Source organism: Lissotriton helveticus, chromosome 3_1 (genome assembly GCF_964261635.1).
Source record: "Lissotriton helveticus chromosome 3_1, aLisHel1.1, whole genome shotgun sequence".
Classification (NCBI taxonomy): domain Eukaryota; kingdom Metazoa; phylum Chordata; class Amphibia; order Caudata; family Salamandridae; genus Lissotriton; species Lissotriton helveticus.
Genome location: NC_136061.1, coordinates 385,135,211 through 385,158,191, shown reverse-complemented (window position 1 = coordinate 385,158,191; position 22,981 = coordinate 385,135,211). Strand labels below are relative to the sequence as shown.

At 42.0% G+C, this 22,981-nt stretch overlaps 1 protein-coding gene across 1 annotated transcript in view; it reads left to right on the top strand.

The window, feature by feature from the left end:
• The first annotated feature begins 10,285 nt into the window (after positions 1-10,285).
• LOC144823021 (kinesin-like protein KIF12) overlaps positions 10,286-22,981 on the top strand; it is a 182,039-nt gene continuing 169,343 nt past the window's right edge. Inside the window, exons 1-3 of the mRNA XM_078681147.1 lie at positions 10,286-10,387; positions 11,426-11,560; positions 16,729-16,864. Coding sequence (XP_078537273.1) covers positions 10,370-10,387; positions 11,426-11,560; positions 16,729-16,864 — 289 coding nt within the window. The 5' untranslated portion in view covers positions 10,286-10,369. The remainder of the gene's footprint in view (positions 10,388-11,425; positions 11,561-16,728; positions 16,865-22,981) is intronic.

Sequence of the window (22,981 nt, the reverse complement as noted above, 5' to 3'; positions counted from 1 at the left end):
CGATGATTTGATAAACACTATACAAAGCGTATTGCAAGATCATTGGAATTTCTTTTTTAATACAGAGAGATTTCAAACCTACTACTATTTTGAAGTTCGAAAACTGGTCAATTTGAGTTAGCTTGGAGAAATAAGTTCCAGAATGAGTGTCTGTGCCTTTTATTATGGAACAGTGCAAGGTTTGCCTAAACTAGTTTAAAATAGTACAATGTAAAGATTATTTTTATATTATATTGGGCCAGATAATAGGATTTAGAAGCAGTACCAAATAGGGACACATTAATTTAAATATTACTTTTACACGACCCCTGATATTCGAAGACATTATTGTTCTGGCAAACCGTTGTTTCCATTACATATAATGAATTGGGCATACCATTGAGTGTCACCGGTGTAATGGTATCTATCTGAAAGAATTTGACATAAATAGAGCTGTGAAAAATAAATCCTGTCCCAGGAGAATTAACTCCCCTTGTGTAAAATGTTACTGAAAACGTAGTGACCATCAAGTAAGTAGATGTGAAAGAGGAAAAATGTTTACTACAATCCTATTTACAATGAATATCCCATAAGAATTTTGGCACTATCATAATTAAAATAACAGTAATGTTGGGTATTTGATCACAGAATCCTCTTTGGCGGGTCAGGAGTGTATACCATCTCTGATACCTTCCTATATGCTATAATTTATATTTGGACTAAATTCCTCCAAAAGCAGGGCTTTAGGTTGGTAGGGTCTCAGGGATGCAGACCCTGCAGTGATAAAAAAAAAATTATAGTGAAATTGGTCCTTATTCCGCTCTATATTCCTTTACATTTTGCCTGTAAAGTTATTGTTACTTTACATTTACATCATTAATACAATGGGGTTAACCCAATAACTCAAAGAACCTGGGTATCGATTGATATATAAACAAAATGGTCCTAGACCTAACTCAAAACACCAATTGATGTATACCTTATTTTTTAGAATAAGCAGATTTAATCCGCAACTGAATAAAGGAGATGGATTTCTTTGTATATTTAAAGATAGTATTAATTCAACAAACCCAACACAAACTAAATCAAAAGACAATCCTGTTTGATCATTCTCATCTATAACGAATTTATTTACATTTTCATAAAATAATTACAAATTGAAAGAAAACTGCGAGATGCAGTGAGAGAGAGAAAAAAGGGGGTGCTCAAGTAAATTGAAGGGGAAAATAGTTCAAGGAGCAAAATTGAGAATATTATGTACAACTAAAAATGCAAATCTTCCAGTTGAACAACCAAAAAGAGAGGGCCTACCCATACACTTCTATATACATAATTTGGTCATACAAAATGAGGACAAGGGCAGGGAATTTTTTTTAAGGTGTAGGCCTCAAAACACGGAGGGCATAACCGTCGACGTTTCGACCCTAACGGAATAAGGGAAATTCAAGGCCTCTGCTGCGGGTCTTCTTCAGGACTGGGTTCAGGAGGGGGTGGGGAGTGGTCCGAAACAGGTGAAGGAAGGACCTAAAAGGTAAATTAATTCAATTAGGCACACTAAATGTGTAAAATCAGTCTTTAAATTCAGGTAAATGAGTTGGGTACATTACCACAGGTAATGAGAAGGGGTCACGTCAATACAACTGGACGGGCCACCAAAAAAACAAGACAAAGACTGGCTAAATGCCCATCTCCAAAAGGCACAATCATCTAGTATCTGTCAATACCTATTGACAGATCAATAATCCATCAGGACTCACCTATTGCTGATGTGTCCAAACAACTCTCCAATGGTTAATTTCTAATTAGGTGCACAGCTTCACAAAGGAAACCGGGGGTCCTCACACGTTATTCTAAAACAAAACGAGAAAGGATGCAGGGGGCCAATGATTACATTCTTGCCACACACCCGATACTCAATAAACTAAGTCCCCGGAATACAAACAGAACTCACTCACCCAAGCCTTTGTCCAAATAGAGCTAGGCAGGGGGGACCATGTACTCGTATGTGGTCTAACGAGTCCTGGCACAGGCAAACGTCCTGTTGTAAAATAAACATTACCGGGATCATAAAAAAATCTCATGGGCCAGTCGTTAGTAGGACGAATAGCAAGAACGCGGTCAACAAAAGATTACCTGGTTCTTTGTAATCACCTCATTCTTTGTTTATTATGACCGCAACAAGTTCCCTGAGGGCAAACCGGAGCAACGTCTTGCAGAGATTCACAAGACGGGCGTGTCATGTGTTGTGAGGTCACATGATATCGTCTTCCGAAAAACAATTGAAGAAAGACTATGTAGTTCGTGCATTTAGTTCCAAGAGGACCTTAATTTATGTAAACGAAAAAGTATACACTCTATATGCCTCCTGTTACTGGAGATGTATTAATTATTTGAAATTCAGACAGTGTCCGAGCAATACAATTACTTATTGTTTCCACACGGGAAACTAAGGCCATTCCTCACGCATGTGGGGTGAGACATCGAGCCTACTCTATGTTGGAAGTAGAGTGCAAAAAACGCTATATTTAACGTAAATCGAACACACTGAGTGGCAACCTATCCAAGTACTTTCATTACATCCAATATGCTGAATCTTCCATGTTTCATGAATACAATAATAAGTCCTTCTCATGGGCAAGACACGTGGCTAGTACATGTACCATGATGATCTACGTATTACAAGTTATACATCTTTATAAGAGAATTATCTCAATAGACAAAGCACAAACGTTAAACATACAATACATAACTACACAAAAAATTGGTATTCACATCTTTATACAATTCCCTAGAAAAACAGACGTAACAGTAATACAATTGATACATTGTACAACAGGATAGAAACACACATATTGCAAGGACTCTAACAATTATCAGTACATGATTGTGTATGATATCAACCGTATTCAACCAATCTGCGTATGTGATACTCTGAAGGATAGAACAGTTAACCCTTATAGATGGAGGCCATTTGTCTAATGACTTCCTCATGTTCATTCAATCCCCTATTTACGGTCTCAAAGAGATGCATCCACCTACATTCTCGGGTGCTTATGACATTAGCGAAATTTCCTCCCCGGGGATTCTGTGTAACTTTTTCAATTACCCACCACTTAAAACTCTCTGGGTGATGGTTGAGTTTGACAAAATGCTCCACCAAGGGAGCCCCTTGTACCCTGCAGCATACTCTACTACAATGTTGCAGGATACGACTTTTGGCCTTCTGTGTCGTTTGGCCTATGTACATAAAACCACAGGGGCAAAGGATGGCATAAATTACCCCCATGATGTTGCAGTTGGTATGATGTTGTAGAGTATGGGTGTAATTATTGTATGTACATTCTTTAGTCTCTACAGCCATAGAGCACGCTTTACAGGCTCCACATTTATAGTGGCCCACCAGAGGTGGGAGGTTCCACAAAACTGTCTGTGTTTCCACATTTTTCTTTTGTAACATGGAGTGCACTACATAATCTTTTACACTCCTACCCTTTCTGAAGGCATGCATCGGGGGGTCTGGCAATCCAGTCTCCTCCGCCACCAGATGCCAATGGTTGTTTATGATTTTCTTCATTTCTGTACTCCTGGTATTAAAAGTCGTGACACATGTCATTCTTCTCCCATCATTCTCATCCCTTGTCTTTGGCTCTAGGAGCACTTCTCTATGACAAAACCACGCTCTTTTGCGTGCATTCCTTACCAAACTTCTAGGGTAACCCCTATCCATCAATCGTGTCATCAAAGTGGAAGACTCAGAGAAATAGTCAATCTTACGACTACAATTCCTACGCAACCTCAGGAACTGCCCATACGGAAGGTTGTCCCTGAGGTTGCGAGGATGATGACTTGAATATCTCAAAAGAGTATTCTTCTCTGTTGATTTTCTAAACAGAGTAGTATGTAGGATCCCTTCCTCTTCTTTTATCGTAATGTCAAGAAAGTGTATAGCTTGATTACTGGACTCCATAGTGAATTGGATGTTCCTATCTCTCCCATTCAGCCAAATATGGAAAGCTACCAGGTCTTCTCTAGTGCCTCTCCATATGAGAAGCACGTCGTCGATATAACGACGCCACAAAAGAATACTCCCACTGTATGGATTATTCTCACAGAGGACCAGATTATGTTCATACATGTCCATATAAATAATTGCCAGATTTGGGGCAAAACTTGCCCCCATGGCCACGGCATTTGTCTGCACAAAATATTCTCCATGAAAGATAAAGAAATTGCGCTTCATCGCAATTTCAAGAAGGTCAATTATAAAACTCGTAGGAACTCTATGTGGTCTAACTCTTTCATCCAATACCCTTCTAATTACCTCAAGTGCAGCATGTTGTGGGATATTAGTGTACAATGATGTAATATCCATCGTCACCAGTAATTCTTGTGTAGGATCAAATATTTTCTCATCCACCAATTTTATCACCTGCATGGTGTCCCTAAGATAACACGCAGTATTCTCTGCTATAGGCTTAATGAATATATCAATAAACTTACAAAGTGGTCCGAGAATCGAACCACAACCAGAGATAATTGGTCTCCCCGGTGGATTATTAAGTCCTTTGTTTACTTTAGGTAAAGTATAGATGGTGGGCAGACGAGGGTGGATGTTATTTAGGTACTCACATTCATGCTTTGTTATAAAACCCTCCTGATATGCATTATCAGTCAAGGTGCTGATAGTAAGTGCAATGTCCTTAGTGGGGTCCAAGGCTATTTTTCTAGGGAATTGTATAAAGATGTAGATACCAATTTTTTGTGTAGTTATGTATTGTAAGTTTAACATTTGTGCTTTGTCTATTGAGATAATTCTCTTATAAATATGTATAACTTGTAATACATAGATCATCATGGTACATGTACTAGCCAAGTGTCTTGCCCATGAGAAGGAATTATTATTGTATTCATGAAACATGGAAGATTCAGCATATTGGATGTAATGAAAGCACTTGGATAGGTTGCCACTCAGTGTGTTCGATTTTCGTTAAATATAGCGTTTTTTGCACTCTACTTCCATCATAGAGTAGGCTCGATGTCTCACCCCACATGCGTGAGGAATGGCCTTAGTTAACCGTGTGGAATCAATAAGTAATTGAATTGCTCGGACACTGTCTGAATTTCAAATAATTAATACATCTCCAGTAACAGGAGGCATATAGAGTGTATACTTTTTCGTTTACATAAATTAAGGTCCTCTTGGAACTAAATGCACGAACTACATAGTCTTTCTTCCATTGTTTTTTGGAAGACGATATCATGTGACCTCACAACACATGACACGCCCGTCTTGTGAATCTCGGCAAGACGTTGCTCCGGTTTGCCCTCAGGGAACTTGTTGCGGTCATAATAAACAAAGACTGAGGTGATTACAAAGAACCAGGTAATCTTTTGTTGACCGCCTTCTTGCTATTCGTCCTACTAACGACTGGCCCATGAGATTTTTTTTTTTTTTTCTGATCCCGGTAATGTTTATTTTACAACAGGACGTTTGCCTGTGCCAGGACTCGTTAGACCACATACGAGCATATGGTTCCCCCTGCTTAGCTCTATTTGGACAAAGGCTTGGGTGAGTGAGTTCTGTTTGTATTCCGGGGACTTAGTTTATTGAGTATCGGGTGTGTGGCAAGAATGTAATCTTTGGCCCCCTGCATCCTTTCTCGTTTTGTTTTAGAATAACGTGTGAGGACCCACGGTTTCCTTTGTGAAGCTGTGCACCTAATTAGAAATTAACCATTGGAGAGTTGTTTGGACACATCAGCAATAGGTGAGTCCTGATGGATTATTGATCTGTCAATAGGTATTGACAGATACTGGATGATTGTGCCTTTTGGAGATGGGGATTTTACCAGTCTTTGTCTTGTATTTTAGGTGGCCCGTCCAGTTGTATTGACGTGACCCCTTCTATTTACCTGTGGTAATGTACCCAACTCATTTATCTGAATTTAAAGACTGATTTTACACATTTAGTGTGCCTAATTGAATTAATTTACCTTTTAGGTCCTTCCTTCCCCTGTTTCGGACCACTCCCCACCCCCTCCTGAACCCAGTCCTGAAGAAGACCCGCAGCAGAGGCCTTGAATTTCCCTTATTGCGTTAGGGTTGAAACGTCGACGGTTATGCCCCCCGTGTTTTGAGGCCTACACCGTAAAAAAATTTCCCTGCCCTTGTCCTCATTTTGTATGACCAAATTATGTATATAGAAGTGTATGGGTAGGCCCTCTCTTTTTGGTTATTCAACTGGAAAATTAGCATTTTTAGTTGAACGTAATATTTTCAATTTTGCTCCTTGAACTATTTCCCCCTTCAATTCACTTGAGCACCCCCTTTTTTCTCTCTCTCACTGCATCTCGCAGTTTTGTTTCAATTTGTAATTATTTTATGAAAATGTAAATAAATTTGTTATAGATGAGAATGATCAAACATGATTGTCTTTTGATTTAGTTTGTGTTGGGTTTGTTGAATTAATACTATCTTTAGATATACAAAGAAATCCATCTCCTTTATTCAGTTGCAGATTAAATCTGCTTATTCTAAAAAATAAGGTATACATCAATTGGCGTTTTGAGTTAGGTCTAGGACCATTTTGTTTATATATCACTTTACATTTACAGGCAAAACGTTTTTTGATTTCTGAACAGTGTACACACCGTTAAGGTAATTCATTTAAACAATATAGTCTCAGAATTCGAATTATTCACTAGGAAATCAATTTGTTCTCATTTACCTGATATTCAAAACAGGAGAGACCTATTGGGGAGGCTTATAGGTCTGGTTTATTTTAGGTGCATGCCCGTTACTGTGTCATACATTTGGATGCAATAGCTGTAAGCTCGGAGAAGGACCAAAAAGCTGGTCATGTGGCATGCTATACTAAGCACAGGTATTTTTATTACGTGTTTTAAGCAGCATCTGTTCTCTTCTGCTGTGCTGATCTGCTGCTCTCTTCCACATACATCCTTCTGCAACCGTACACACACATACATACAACCACACACACAACCACACAAACACACACAACCACACAAACGCACACAACCACACACACACACACACAAACATCACCCCACACACAAACATCACCCCACACACAAACACACATCACCCCACACATCACCCCACACATCACCCCACGCATCACCCCACGCATCACCCCCCGCATCACCCCACGCATCACCCCACGCATCACCCCACGCATCACCCCACGCATCATCCCACGCTCAACCACACACAGAACCACACAGACAACCACAACCACACCAAACCACACATACAACCACACACACAACAATACACACACCCAACCACACACCCAACCACACACACAACCACACACACAACCACTCACACAACCACACCCACACAACCACACCCACACAACCACACACACACACAACCACACACAACCACACACACACACACAACCACACACACACACACACATCTATCTATCGCCTCTATCTATCTATCGCCCTCACTCTATCTATCTATCGCCCTCACTCTATCTATCGCCCTCACTCTATCTTTCTATCGCCCTCACTCTATCTACCTCCCTCACTCTATCTATCGCCCTCACTCTATCTATCGCCCTCACTCTATCTATCGCCCTCATGCTATCTATCTATCGCCCTCACGCTATCTATCTATCGCCTTCACGCTATCTATCTATCGCCCTCACGCTATCTATCTATCTTTCGCCCTCACGCTATCTATGTAACTTTCGCTCTCACTCTATCTATCTATCTTTTGCCCTCACTCTATCTATCTATCTTTCGCCCTCACTCTATCTATCTTTCGCCCTCACTCTATCTATCTATCACCTTCACTCTATCTAGCTATCGCCTTCACTCTAGCTATCTTTCGCCCTCCCTCTAGCTATCTATCGCCCTCACTCTATCTATCTTTCGCCCTCCCTCTAGCTATCTTTCGCCCTCCCTCTAGGTATCTATTGCCCTCACTCTATCTATCTATCGCACCACCACAGCATCACTCAGGGGTACCACAGCATCACTCAGGGGCACCACAACATCACTATGCGCTACCACAGCATCACTGAACGCCACAGCATCACTCGTCGCCACCACAGCATCACTCAGCGCCACCACAATATCAATCTGTGCAACCATTCAACAATAACTGGTTCAAATATTTTCTCTCAATATTTCAAGCTTTATTACAAATGTCACAAAAAGATGTTATTATTTCACTTCTGTTCTTGGATTTTCGTCACAATAAAATACACTGAACATAATCTTCACAAAAGTTATTTACAAAAGTTTAAGCTATTGCCATTATAAATTACAATAACTTTTATTTAAGTATTAATTATTTAAAAAAATGTAAAGCCATTGTTATTTGTAATATCAATACATCTAAGTCACGTAAATACAAAACATGTTGCATTACAAATGCTATAGGTGTCACATTTGCAAAAGATAAAAGTATTGGCATTGTAAATGACAAAGCTATTAATTTCGCTATTTTCAAAACTAACACAGAAATAAAAAATGTGTCATTTACAAGACCAATAGCTCAAACGTTCCTAATTCGAGACCTATTGCATTGCAAATGCTTGTTCCTTAAGTTGTGTGACACTCTAAGCCTGAAAGGGTATTGTTTTGAGATATATATGTGTGTGTGTGTGTAAAAAGCTCAAAATAATTTCATTTAATTAATATTATTTAATATGGTATTTTATATTAAGCTTCTGCCTTCATTATTTTCCATGGGAGTGAGTTGCAGTACCTGTGACTGGCCATTTGTGGTGCTAGGATTACTTCAAGGATGAGCTGGATTACATTTACTGTTTTTGGCTGTACTAACTTTAGAAGTGTAGTTTGTCTACAGCAATACCTTACTCTTTTGTGGGTGAATGTTTTGTGTTTTTTGTGGGTGAATGTTTGTATTTGTATGCCCATCTCTAATTAGCACCCATATAGGATCAAGTATTCCCCCTTTTCCCGCCATTACCCCTGGTTCCTCCCACATATACTACCAAACCATAGGCATACAAGTACTGGGATCACCACAGTTATGGCGGGGAACTCCACACAGAAAATATAGGAGTGGATGAGGCCTCTGTAAGTATGTTTCTGAATTGTGTTTGGTAGTATTTTTATAGCACCAATTTTGTACTACTAAACAAACTATAAAATACAGTTTGTGAATTGGGCCCAATATATTTAGAAAAGGCTTTATTAATAATTAATGCCCTAAGTTAGAGTGGTTATATGAATGGCGATAACTACTAATATAAACACAATGGTTGTAATTGAACAGGTAATTAAATAGTATATTAAACATAAATCTCAACATATTAAATAAAGTATTGATGGTTTTCATTATATCAAAGCTCTGAGTAATAAAAGCAGCCTATAGTAAACCACCTCCCTTTCTAGCCCTTAGCTAAATCTTTCATAGCACCAAAGTGTCCATAAAGGATTCCGAGGTGGCCTCTAACACGCATACCTTTTTCTGGATAATAACGTTTGATCACACTGTGCTTTGCGAAGGTTGTAGCTTGGCTCTGTTATACTGCTCTGAGTTGTGAAAAGCAAAGATAAGGCCAGCTGCGCCAGCCCGTAGCCCTCAGCTAAGATGTCTGTAGCAGGCAGCTCGCTCGGATGCCCCTAGGGAAAGCTAAGATGTCTCTCTTCAAAGATGATTCATAATGTATGAATAATTGATGTATTATCAACCTCTCATGAAGCACATTTTATGTGATAGAGCCATGCAATTAATACTAAATGAACCCTGTGTTTATAAATAAGAAAAGCAAATACAAATACATGAATGCATGCCATTTGGGGCACATAAGCAAAAAAATGCAAAGCTTGCAACAAGTAGTGGGTCGAAAACAGGTCCTACTTGTTCCTCTGTCCTATATATGCTTTGAGGTCAACATTGGTAAAGCCATTGCTGAGACACGTGGTCATTCGGAACTTGAGCTGAACGATGGACCTAGTAAAGACCTCTTTAATTAAGGTATTTGTACTCTTTCCCTACTAGATGGCTGTTTGCATAATTAGATACAGTATTATTGATTAATATGTATTTTAAATTATTGTATGGACATTAAATCCATTGGGAACCTTTTGGTTGCATTTTTTTTATATTTATGAGCTTTTCACCCAAAATAAATAATTGCTGACATTAATGACTCTGCCAACTGTAACTCTGAAGCTCCACTGGTCCCCAGGATTGGTGCTTGTAATGTCCGCCTGACTTTTCCTCTCTTGGCCTTCGTTTTCTGTTTCCATTCTTTTCCCCCTCAGTCATTTACACCTCTTGTCTACCATTAGTAATCTCTCCCCAACTTGCATTACTTTTCAGATATTCATGCACCGTCTTCGCTTTTGGACAAACAGGATCAGGAAAAACATACAGCTTAATGGGCCCCCTGACAAGGGTAAGCACAGCCCAAAGTGAGGGATCCATAGAACGCCTGCCTGCATTAGCCCATGCTTGTCTAAACTTGCTCTCTGGCTATCTTCCCAGCACCGACGCTGCATGGGATGCTGCAGGGTTTCTGGTGGCAGCATGGAGCTGTGATGGAGTACTAGTGTGGGTGATCTGCAACTAATAGTATAGAGTGCTGGTTCTGAAAAGCTGCAGAATGGTGCAGCTGTGCAGGCTGAGAGGACCTGAAAGGAAGCACTGTGTGCCTGTCAATGGGGTTGTGGTTTGTAGTGGGTGGAGCATGATGCCTGGCTTGGAGAACTTGTTTTGAGTAGAGTGCTGTATATTGAGGAGTTGTGGTTTGTAGTGAATGTAGTTGGACATTGGCGTGCTGACTGTATAGAGGATTTGTAGTAAATGGAATAGGGGCCCTGGCATTGGAGGAGTTGTAGTTAGTAAATGGTGTATGATTGCTGGCTGGTGGAGTTGTAGTGAATGGCTGGCAGTGAGATAGCTCTAGGAAAAAGTGGGCAGGATGAAGGGATTAGATGGCTTTCTAGAAGCAGTAGGGACTGGATGGTTGTTGGGGAGCTATATGGAAAGGATTACTTTGGGGAACTGTTTGAAATGAGCTGGGAGATCTGTATTGAATGAATGAATGTCTGAATGGATTACAGTGGGAAGGTGCAGGAAATAGATGGCTGTGGGTTGGGGAACTACGGAGGGGTCTGGAATGGGAGAGCTGTAGGGAATGGATGCATTGCGGCAAACATAGGAGCACCGGCTGTGGGGGCTATAAGCTACTGACGCTCCTTAGACATCATTTCAAGTTCACCAGCCCTTCAATCAGTCCTTGGGGCTCTCTTTTAATTTCCTCTCCTGCACTTAATTTTAGCTTGTATCTTTTTCATTCTTTTTTTTTTATAGCTCCTCTTTGCCCCTTTTTATTTGTCTTGTTCTCCCCATCCTCTGCCTTCACCCACTGCACCCTATTTTTCAAAGCCCACTCTCCTCTCCCTTTTCACTTTTCTCTCTATACTCTCCACAGTATGAGGACCATTTGATGCCCCGCAGCCTGGCAGGCCTGATGCAGAGGTCCTTCCTGTACCTCTTAGAGCAGAGCCAGTCCCGTGCCGCGGATTTCACACTCAGCGCATCGTACATTGAGATCTACAATGAGCAGGTACTGGAGCTGGGGGTAAAGTGAGATCTACAATGAGCAGGCACTGGAGCTGGGGGTAACTGGAGCTGGGGGTATAGTGAGATCTACAATGAGCAGGCACTGGAGCTGGGGGTAACTGGAGCTGGGGGTATAGTGAGATCTACAATGAACAGGTACTGGAGCTGGGGGTATGGTGAGATCTACAATGAGCAGGTAGTGGAGCTGGGGGTAACTGGAGCTGGGGGTATAGTGAGATCTACAATGAGCAGGTACTGGAGCTGGGAGGATGGTGAGATCTACAATGAGCAGGCACTGGAGCTGGGAGGATGGTGAGATCTACAATGAGCAGGTACTGGAGCTTGGGGTATAGTGAGATCTACAATGAGCAGGTACTGGAGATGGGGTTATAGTGAGATCTACAATGAGCAGGTACTGGAGCTGGGAGAATGGTGAGATCTACAATAAGCAGGTACTGGAGCTGGGGGTATAGTGAGATCTACAATGAGCAGATACTGGAGCTGGGAGGATGGTGAGATCTACAATGAGCACATACTGGAGCTGGGAGGATGGTGAGATCTACAATGAGCAGATACTGGAGCTGGGAGGATGGTGAGATCTACAATGAGCACATACTGGAGCTGGGAGGATGGTGAGATCTACAATGAGCAGATACTGGAGCTGGGAGGATGGTGAGATCTACAATGAGCAGGTACTGGAGCTGGGGGTATAGTGAGATCTACAATGAACAGGTACTGGAGCTGGGAGGATGGTGAGATCTACAATAAGCAGGTACTGGAGCTGCGGGTATAGTGAGATCTACAATGAGCAGGTATTGGAGCTGGGAGTAAGGTGAGATCTACAATGAGCAGGTACTGGAGCTGGGGTATAGTGAGATCTACAATGAGCAGGTACTCGAGCAGGGGGTATGGTGAGATCTACAATGAGCAGGCACTGGAGCTGGGGGTATAGTGAGATCTACAATGAGCAGGTACTGGAGCTGGGAGGATGGTGAGATCTACAATAAGCAGGTACTGGAGCTGGGGGTATAGTGAGATCTACAAGGAGCAGGTACTGGAGCTGTGAGGATGGTGAGATGTAAATGTAAATGTAGTTGAGCTTATATAGCACACAGCTACCCGCAGTGGGTTTCCCGGCGCTTGCTTAGGGAACCCTTCCTGGTATTCCCCTGTGAGATAGCAGGGTATCCACAAGGTGAAAGTCAGGCATCCCGCCGCGAGGGGCCGTTGTGGAGATTAAGCAAGCTATTGCCCAGAGTCGCAGAGTGTGAACCCGTGAGTCGAGGAGGCACCGGGGCGAGAACTATCGAGTCCGTGGAATTTTTAGCCCAAGACCCCGCTGAGGTGGGGAATTGAACCCTGGTCCAGGACCGATCTCAGCTTCCGGGTCTGCTGCCTCTAACCCCTGAGCCACACTTCTCTTCTGCATGTACAATGAGCAGGTACTGGAGCTGGGGGTATAGTGAGATCTACAATGAGCAGGTACTTGAGCTGGGGGTATAGTGAGATCTACAATGAGCAGGTACTTGAGCTGGGGGTATAGTGAGATCTACAATGAGCAGGTACTGGAGCTGGGGGTATGGTGGGATCTACAATGAGCAGGTACTGGAGCTGGGAGGATGGTGAGATCTACAATGAGCAGGTACTGGAGCTGGGAGGATGGTGAGATCTACAATGAGCAGGTACTGGAGCTGGGGGTATAGTGAGATCTACAATGAGCAGGTACTGGAGCTGGGAGGATGGCGAAATCTACAATGAGCAGGTACTGGAGCTCGGGGTATAGTGAGCTCTACAATGAGCAGGTACTGGAGCTGGGAGTTTAGTGAGCTCTACAATGAGCAGGTACTGGAGCTGGGAGGATAGTGAGCTCTACAATGAGCAGGTACTGGAGCTGGGGGTTTAGTGAGCTCTACAATGAGCAGGTACTTGAGCTGGGAGGATGGTGAGATCTACAATAAGCAGGTACTGGAGCTGGGAGGATGGTGAGATCTACAATGAGCAGGTACTGGAGCTTGGGGTATAGTGAGATCTACAATGAGCAGGTACTGGAGCTGGGGGTATGGTTGAAATCCTGGAAAACTAGTGGCATCCACTCACACCAATCAACTGTAAGTATTATTAATTTACCTCCGCAATTCGATAAAGTAGTCAGAAAACGACTATGGTGGAAATTAGAAAAGTGGGGCATTCCACCAAATCTTTTGAAGGCAATAAGGTAATTACACGAGGACACCTGGGTGAGAGTCAAAACAAGTGCCCGTACAGTCTCCCCCAAAATAAGCACAGAGAATGGGCTGAAGCAAGGGTGCGTGCTGGCCCCCACCCTCTTCAACTTATATACGGCGGACCTGGGAGAGGCACTAAAAGGAGCCAGTCTAATAGCCCCAAGATTAGGAAGTGTGAGGCTTCCCGTTCTACAGTATGCCGACGATACAGTCATATTGGATCATACGAAGGTGGGACTACAAAGAGCATTAAATGCACTAAATAGCTTTAACATCGCAAACAACTTGATAGTTAATCAAGGGAAAACCAAGGTCATGATTTTTGGGTCTTACCAACGGAAACGTACAGTGGCAACTGGGAAATGATCTAATTAACTCAGTGGCTTCATACAATTACCTAGGGGTCTGGTTTACGGAACGGGCCAAGGTGAATGTACATATAAACCAGCAGAGCTCTAAAGCCAACAAGGTTACCCACAGAATTTGATTAACCCACCCGTCAGCCCTATCCTGATAGCACTAAGAGCAAAACTCCTTCCAGCAATTAGCTACGGTCATCTAGCCTTCCCCGGGAAATTGGACACTCTCCTCAATTCAGCCCAAGCCAAGGCATACAAGTCGGTGCTACATATACCAAGGTCAGCAAGAAAAACTAGGCTAAGACTAGAGCTTGGCCTAGCAAGGCCAGACGTGATCTGCCAGGGGGAGATTATAAAGTTATATCTAAGAACATTAAGGGCTCCGGCTAATTCCTTAAAAAAATCACTTGAGATCAATCTTTGAGTGGCCAGGCTCGGAATGGCACACTAGGTTGGGAATTGCAATCAGGGTATTGAAGATCGAAGAAGAAAGCTTGCCGTGGCAGGACATCCCCCTGAACACTTGGAAGAAAGCTATCAATAAACAAGTGTGTGAAATCTCCTTTGACCTCGACTATAAAACTCTACGCCGAAGTCCTCACCTGGATTCATTAAATAATTCATACAAGGCAGGAACAGCACAACCCTACCTAAGTGAGGCCCTCACAACACAGACCCGAAGCAAAATTTTATACATGAGGTTGACCGTGCTGGGCATAGTAGATTTCAATCCCGGATGCGCCCGAAGAGGGGAATCCTTAACTTGTAGACTGTGCACCTATAAGAAGGAATCCTGGTTGCACCTTCTCTGTTGCTGTCCTAACCTTAATAATGAACGCCGGCGACTGTTGTGCCCGATTTGCCTCAGTAAGAGTATAAAGTCTTGCAGCAGAGCATCAGCCTTGTGTCTGTCAACCACTAACACAATGATCTTGGCGAGACTGGTGAAATGTATTCACCAAATCAGGTTAGCCCTAAAAGTCGCCAATGACAGTAGAACAACCCAGGGGAAGCCCACGTCAAGCACTGTGGACCGAAGCGGATGGGATCCCTCGACGCAGTATCATTGACAGTGCCCCACTTGCATGCCCCCCCCACAGAAAGAAATGTCCCTAGAAAGATACTTAGTGTGCCATTGAGTTCAGCTCAAGCGCCCACCAATATAGACTAACTCCAAGGCACACAAGTCGGGGAACGGCTAATTATGCGGGACTTAGACAGTGGAGCAGAATCTTTCATGCAGGCAAAGAAGTCTGCAATCACAGTCTTGTTTTTAGTTTTGCTTCTAATTTTAGCCTTTTATGTACCTACTCCTTTTTATATATATATATTTTTTTGTTGCTTTTACTGCAATGATTTTAATTAATCATACAGTCAATAAATAAAAATTGAAATTGACCTCCGCAATTGGTTGACATAAATTCAAGGCTGTAGGCTATCAATTGCAATTTTCTTGCCTTAATGCATAGAGGTCCACGTGAAACTCTAGGATGCCCAGAATAATGTTATTATAATACAGAAAAGGGATTGTCCACCCTCTTATGATTTCTGGTCTTGTACTATGGGGAATTCAATTAACTAATTGAGGATTGGGCCTTGATGAGCATCTCACCCCACCACACTCACTGACCACTGCTGGAGTCGTCTCTTTCTCTCAGTCTCTGAATCCAGCACATAAGAAGAGTGCCTGGCCAGGCTCATGCACCGCTGGTAGTCACGCTCTCAAGCCACTCCTCCCTAGCCACTCTTACAGACCAGGAAATAGTGTCCGTAATGATCAGGAGCAAGGTGGTGACTCTACTCACACACAGCACTCATGCTCTGCATTCTCGTGTGCATCTCTCCTAAATGATCATATCTGAAGTACACCCAAAGGGTCTCCCTACCACACGCGCGCACTGCTGAGGAAATCAAATTCAAACGTAGCAAGCACATAACAACAAACTGAACTATTTCCCAGATAGGGTTTTGTGACACAAAGATTTCTGTAAAAAGCACACTGTGCTACAATATTGGTAGTCCAACTTGTGGGTTAAAAGTTGAAGACAGCGCTCTAAAATAAACTCATTCGCCCTCCAGGATCTTTTGGAATAATTCAAATGCATGGATCATGCTTTAAATGTAGAATCACTCACTGGCTAAAACATGTACTGCTTTCCAAAAGACATCAAGTTGAATTATATTTATGTCTGATTTAGATGTAGATGCCTACATTGTATACATAAAGTTATCTTTTTATGTTTAGCAGAGACTGTATCTCAGGTTTGATTAACAAGCGGGCTTGTTTCCCTTTACAAGAGGGATATTATAGGAGTATGAAGTCATGTTCTGAGATGTCATGGCTTATGATGGTTAGTCCCACCACTGTTTATAATGGGACGTTCAACCTACTCCTCAGTGAAAGCATGTGGAATATATCCAGCCATGCTTAACTGCAGATAGGCACTTGTGTCTTGAGGATGCAGGTAGGTGCTCTTGTCAGCATGGCATTTCTTTGGGATATGTCTTGCAACTCTGTAATGCATGTGGAAATCTGTCCACCATCGTATAGTTGACCTTGATTCTGAATTTATTGTTCCTGGTTCCAGGTCAGAGATCTCCTGAACCCACGGCTGTGCGACTCGCTGCCTGTCAGATGGAGCAAAGCACGTGGCTTTTACGTGGAGAACCTCTTCAATGTGGAGTTTGAAAGCCTGGACACTGTCATGGCCCTTCTGAATGATGGTAAGGCTCAGGGTTTGGATGGATTTAAAAGAATATAATACCCAGGCACCCCATTCTATCTTCATTTATCTTCAAATAGGCCTTCTGTCACAGGCCAGTGTATATACAGGTGGATTCTTGGGTAGAAATTAACTCTGGTGTGTGACACACATTACTCTGGCATCTGATCATATGTCAGAGAGGACTGACATGTTGTTTCATGCATAACCATGCCAAAACTTCTAAGACCATGCCCGTGATTTTCAAAGACATCTATCTTAGTTGGTTTAAATAATGATAATTAAATATATATATGAGACCAAGGGTGGGGCTTGATCCATCGTCAAAAGACATGCAAGACCACTTGAATTACCCCTACACCAACTGTTTCAATAGCTGTTTTTTGGGAAAACGTTATTTTACCATATTGCGTTTGCATTGGCCTATTTCTATTACTTTGCTGGTGTTCCCTTACGTGCCACAAACTCACAATAATATTTCAAGCCTCAGAAAAAAAAGCCCGTTCCTCCCGCTGAATACCATAGCATTGCACAGATTTCTGGCATGCACTTTTTTTCCTAACTATGCACCACGTCTGCAATATGTTGCTAGTGGGTGATTTCAAAAGGAATCGACTTTCTACTTTACCTGCCATGAATTCGTATGTATGTTTCATGGCGTAAAAACAGCTACTCAATCCTCTCTTTTATTGTGGCACTGCCCAGCACATTTCTGGTTCTCCCAAATTTGTCCATTATCCATCAAATTAAGATTGTTCTTTCACAAAGACAATGCCCCCTACTGCATACCACAGAATGTCATCAAATTAAGGGCCCTATTTTACAACAAACAATGTCCTTCCTTCTGTATGCCAGAGTATGTTACCGATTTCTGAAGTTTTCTTTTATGCATAATCATGTCACAAAACCTACAGACCATGCCTACAGGTATTTTTAAAAGGGATCCACTTTCAATTGGTTAAAATAATAATAATAATAAACCAAATATCTAGTAATGAAGCTTGTATCACAGTCAACCAATATGCAACCAAATAAATGTTCCTCTACACCAACTAGACTGGAATGTTGTTTGGCTACATTTTCTCTTAACACGTTCATCCCTACGTTATCATGCCAAATGTATGTGCCACAAACTCACAACTGTTTCTCATGTGTCAAAATCAGCTAGCCACGCCTTTCTTTCTCTGTAGGAGTTGCTCCACACAGTTCTGTTTCTCACAGACTCTTCCATTATAACTCATTCCATCAAATTAAGGGTTATCTTTCACAACAAATTGTGTCCTCCCCCTTTCTGTGTGCCACAGCATATCACAGATTTCTGACATTCTATTTTATGCCTAATCGTGACCAAAACATCCCAGGCAGTGCCAGTGGGTGAAATCAAATGGGATTCACTCTCGATTGGACGAAATAGTAATAATGTGTAAAAATGTAAAGAACAATTATCTGGAGATGAGGCTTGAGGCATACAGAGACAATTTGCAATCTTGTGTTATTTTCCACTATACCAAGTATTAAAAACAAATCCCTGGTGTCTAGTGGGCATTCTGTACCCCCAGGGCCAGATCGGGGGTAATAACCCCCATCTGCCTCCGGGGGGGGGGGGGAGGTGGCAGAAAGACTGTCACTTTTGTGTTGGAGTGGGGCATTGGTATGCCCATTGTGAGCAGCCTCCACCCCTCTTTTATAAAAAACCAAAAAACATCCCTGATGCCTAGTGGGCTTTCTCTGCCTCCCCTGGGAGGGCAGAACAGGGGCTATTGTCCCCATCGGCACCCCTGATGGGCCAGAAATACCGTGGCAAATTTTTGGGAGGGGTGGGCATTATAGTGCCCATTTAGGCCAGTCCCCACCCCTAAGTATAACAAAAATCCCTATTGTCTAGTGGGCATTCTGCCTCCCCCAGGGGGCAGATAGGGGATAATAACTTCCCATCTGCCGGGGGGGGGGGGGGGGGGGGGGGGCAGGTCCCTTTTGTGTTGGGGTGGGTGCATTAATATATCCATTGTGGGCAGCAACCACCCCTCTTTTATAAATTAAAAATAAACAACCATCCCTGCTGCCTAGTGGACATTCAGCCCACCCCTGGGGCAGATGGGGGGCTATTGCCCCCATCTATACGCCACAGGAGGCAGAAAAAGTGTTGCAAATTTTTGGGCGCAGTGGGGGCATTATAGTGCCCATTTAGGGCAGGCCCTATCACTAAGCATTAAAAAAAAAAAATCCTGGTTGGTGTCTAATGTGCTTTCTGCCCCCGATTTATTTTTTATTTTATTTATTTATTTATAAAGTATTACATAGCGTGAACTAGACCCGTTGCGGGTATCGGAGCGCTTTACAATAGTTACATCACAAGACACATAGATATGGGTAGCTAACAGGAGTTTGTATATGTTGTAGGTTCGCATTGAAGGTCTGGAGTGTGTTCGTCATTCACACTTAGAGTTCATCACGAATCCTGATAGGTGAGCAGCATCTGGTTGGTATCCAACTAGCATCAGGGCTGGGATCAGGAGAGAGTTTTATTCATTACAAATAGTTTGACTTATGTTTTTTTAAGGTGGTGGTGGAGGGGTTCATTCTGATTTCCGTGGGCAGGCCATTCCAGATCCTAGGTGCTAGGCCAGAGAAGGATTTCTTTTTCCTACATTTATGGGGTTTCAATAGCAGGGTGTTGGCGCTTCTCATAGTTCTGCTGCTGTCTGATAATTCCAGTTTATTGGCATGACACTTTGGTGTGTTGAATTCCAGGGTTTTGTGTGTCATGCAGGCAATATTTAGCTGTGATCTTGCCTCATAAGGGAGCCAATTCAGTGCCTTTAGATCAGGGGTGATGTGGCTGTTCTTTTTGGAGCCAGTGATGAGTCTTGCAGCTGCGTTGAGTGAGACTCTTAGAGGAGCCAGACTGGATCTCGGCAAGCCATTTAGGGTTGTATTCCCATAGTCTAGTCTGGGTATAAGTAGAGCTTGAACTGCTGTTTTTAGGACGTCGTCATTGATGAAGGGTTTTCGTTTTCTGAGAATGCTCATATGAAAGTTAGCTCCTCTGGTGGCTGTGCTTATGGGTTCCCTCATTTTGAGATTCTCGTCCAGTATTATTCCCAGTGATCTTGTGGAATTGATAATGTGAGGTTTGCAGTTGAAGGCTGTTAAGTGTTTCATCCAGTTTTCTATGTCGCTTTGTCCTTCTGGTGGGGAGATTAGAAGAAAGTCTGTTTTGAGCGCGTTTGACGTGGTTTTTTGTAAGCCAGATGTGGGGTTTTTGCAAAGTTGTGTTGAGTAGGCGGATGTCATTGGGCAATGATATGTTTAGGTATTGTTGGGTGTCATCCGCATACATGTGGTAATGAATATTGGCAAGTTTCAGAATTTCGGTTAAGGGTTCCATGAATAGATTGAAGAGGGTAGGAGATAAGGCGGAACCTTGAGGGACTCCCAGGGTGACCGGCGTGGTCGTGGACAGCGATTGGTTATTCTTGATTCTTTGAGTTCAGTTGTCTAAGAAGGAGGCAAACCACTTTAGGGCAGTTCCTGATAAACTCATTCTGTGTTCAAGTAGGTCCAGGAGACTATCATGTTTGACCGTATCGAAGGGTGATGGTAGGTCTAGGAGGATTAGGAGGCAGGATTAGTTTTGATCAAGTATTCCGAGTGCGTCATCGACGATGTGTGTTAGGGTATCTTCCGTGCTGTGATTCTGCCGGAAGCTTGATTGAAACTGGTCGATGAGGTAGTATTGAGGTATACAGTTGCATAGCTGGGAATGGAAGCACGTCTCCAGTAGTTTTGCTAGGAAGGAATAGTGGATATTGGACAGTATTTATCTGGAATTTTGTGGTCAGCTGTAGGTTTTTTTAGAATGGGAGTTACCTGTCCTGCTTTTAGGCAGCTTGAAACGGTTCCTTGCAATAGAGATGCATTCTCTATCTTTATCCTGATGGATAAAAGAGCAGTTTTGATCTCGCTGAAGATGATGGCTGGAAGCAGATCGCAGAAATGATTTGATGGGTGGAGTGATGTTACTAACTTGAGGAAGTCATTTTCGCAAGGTTTTTGAAAGTGTTCATGTTCAATGGGGTTTTGTGCCGACTGCGGCACGTGGGGGTTAGGTGGGAGTGACAATGTGAGTTGTTCATTTGCTACTGCCCTTTCGGCCTCCCAGGGAGGCAAAAAGACTGACTGTGCCCAAATTATTATGGAAGGAGCAAAAGCCCTTGCCCAAGGGGCTGGTCCCCTCTCCCTGGTGTCTAGTGGGTGGATCCCTCCTGCGGTGAACCCCAAGTATGAATCCATTAGGGAGGGGTACCAATGGAAAGGGTAGATTCTCTCCTTTCCAATGATACCTCTCCTATGTATTTTGGTGTGTGGGGGGCTGGGATAGCCCCAGAGACACAAAAGCACTGAAACTGAAACAAGCTGATCGGCTCATTTCAGTTTCATTTTTAGTGTAATGACGTCAGCGCGCTATGCGTGCCATCATCATTACATTGAGACAAAAATGCCTCAGGAGGTTGAGAAAGCTCTACCCCACCTTCTGAAGCAAAGCAAAACAAAATCCCTCTGCTGTTTTCAGGAGAGGAAGTAGGCAGTGGTTTCCCTTGCACATAACGGTTACATCCATGGCAAGAGGTTAAAAGAAAATGCAGAATACAGCACAAGGACTAGAGCAGAAATTAAGAAAGTTGCATGGTTTACATTATTTACATCAATATTCCCCCAACATAATACTATTTTCCTAAATCAGTGATGGACATTAAAGTATTAATTGCGAATCATAATTCTATTTTCCTTAGAGATACATGATTTTTAACAACAGTTACAGCTTGTATGATAAAAAATAACTGTCTCTCCCTTTAATCAAAACGTGGAGCACAAAATATTTTCAAATTTGTGGTGATTACTAACCAGGAAACTGCATTAGAAAGATTAACATGTACGGTGTTAATGAAGGGGCCATTCTAAATGTGTCATCTGAGCCAAAACCAGTCTGGAGATCCAGATTACTTCCAACCCTATTGCTCTCCAATTATGACTAACTTTGATCATCTTGTAGCTGGGAAATCTAAAATTGGAGTTGGGGTTCACAATTTCTACAGGCAGTTAAAAAGTGCTGACACTGACCAAATATCATTGCCAATGTCCATAACGTGGAATATCTAGAAAGTTGTCAATTCTAGCGTCCAACATACAATTCTGTTGAAAAAATTTGCTGTAAACTTGTGTCACTATTTTCATAACTTATGCTGATAAATATAATGCTTTAAAAATTGATGTGAGGGAAATGTAAATTCAATCTTATTGCTTATGAAAGTTTTTTTAAATGAAAATATTGCATTAGATTGCATTTGATTATCTGTATCTATTAATAATAGTGAAAATCGTTTTAGGCCATTATTTGCATCCACTATCTACTGTAAATCAAAAATGTAATTCATAATCTGTAAAATGATAAGTAATTATAATAGTGAAAAATTCATATTCCCTCATATTGCTCTAAATTTAGTGAACTGTAGCTATTTGTGGATCTTATACCATATTCAGCCTGATGGTTAATAATCATAAATCTTATTTTTAAGTACTTTCGGTAATTACAATTATGTAGATATCCTACTGGAAGTGAAAGGTAACTTAAATCTGACAAAAACCTGAATTTAATGTTGCGTAAATATGCAGACCAGTATCATCTTTTAAAGGTGAGACAGGCCAGACCTTCTTCTTCTTCCAAATTACCATACCGTTTTTTTCTGGCTGTTTTCAGAATATAATTTTGCCAGTTGAAGCAAACTATAGAAGAATTTAGTTTACTAATGATAAAAAAAATTATCCAGAACATGGACCGGTAACTGCTGAAAGAAGAGAAATTTTGGAAGATTTTTTTTTTTTTTTAATTTACACTCTCAGTCTAAGTGATGGGTCGAATTTGATCATTCATTTAATTGACCTCCATCCATTTTATGGGGTAGCTGTCATCAAACTTACTTGGTATTTTGATAGCTAGATAAATCACCACTATCTTCAGTAATGATGGTAATGTGTTTGCTTCCTCTGGGATATTCTACAGCGGAACTTCAGATTTATCAATAGTAATTGTATACCAAGAGAACCATATGAACCTGAG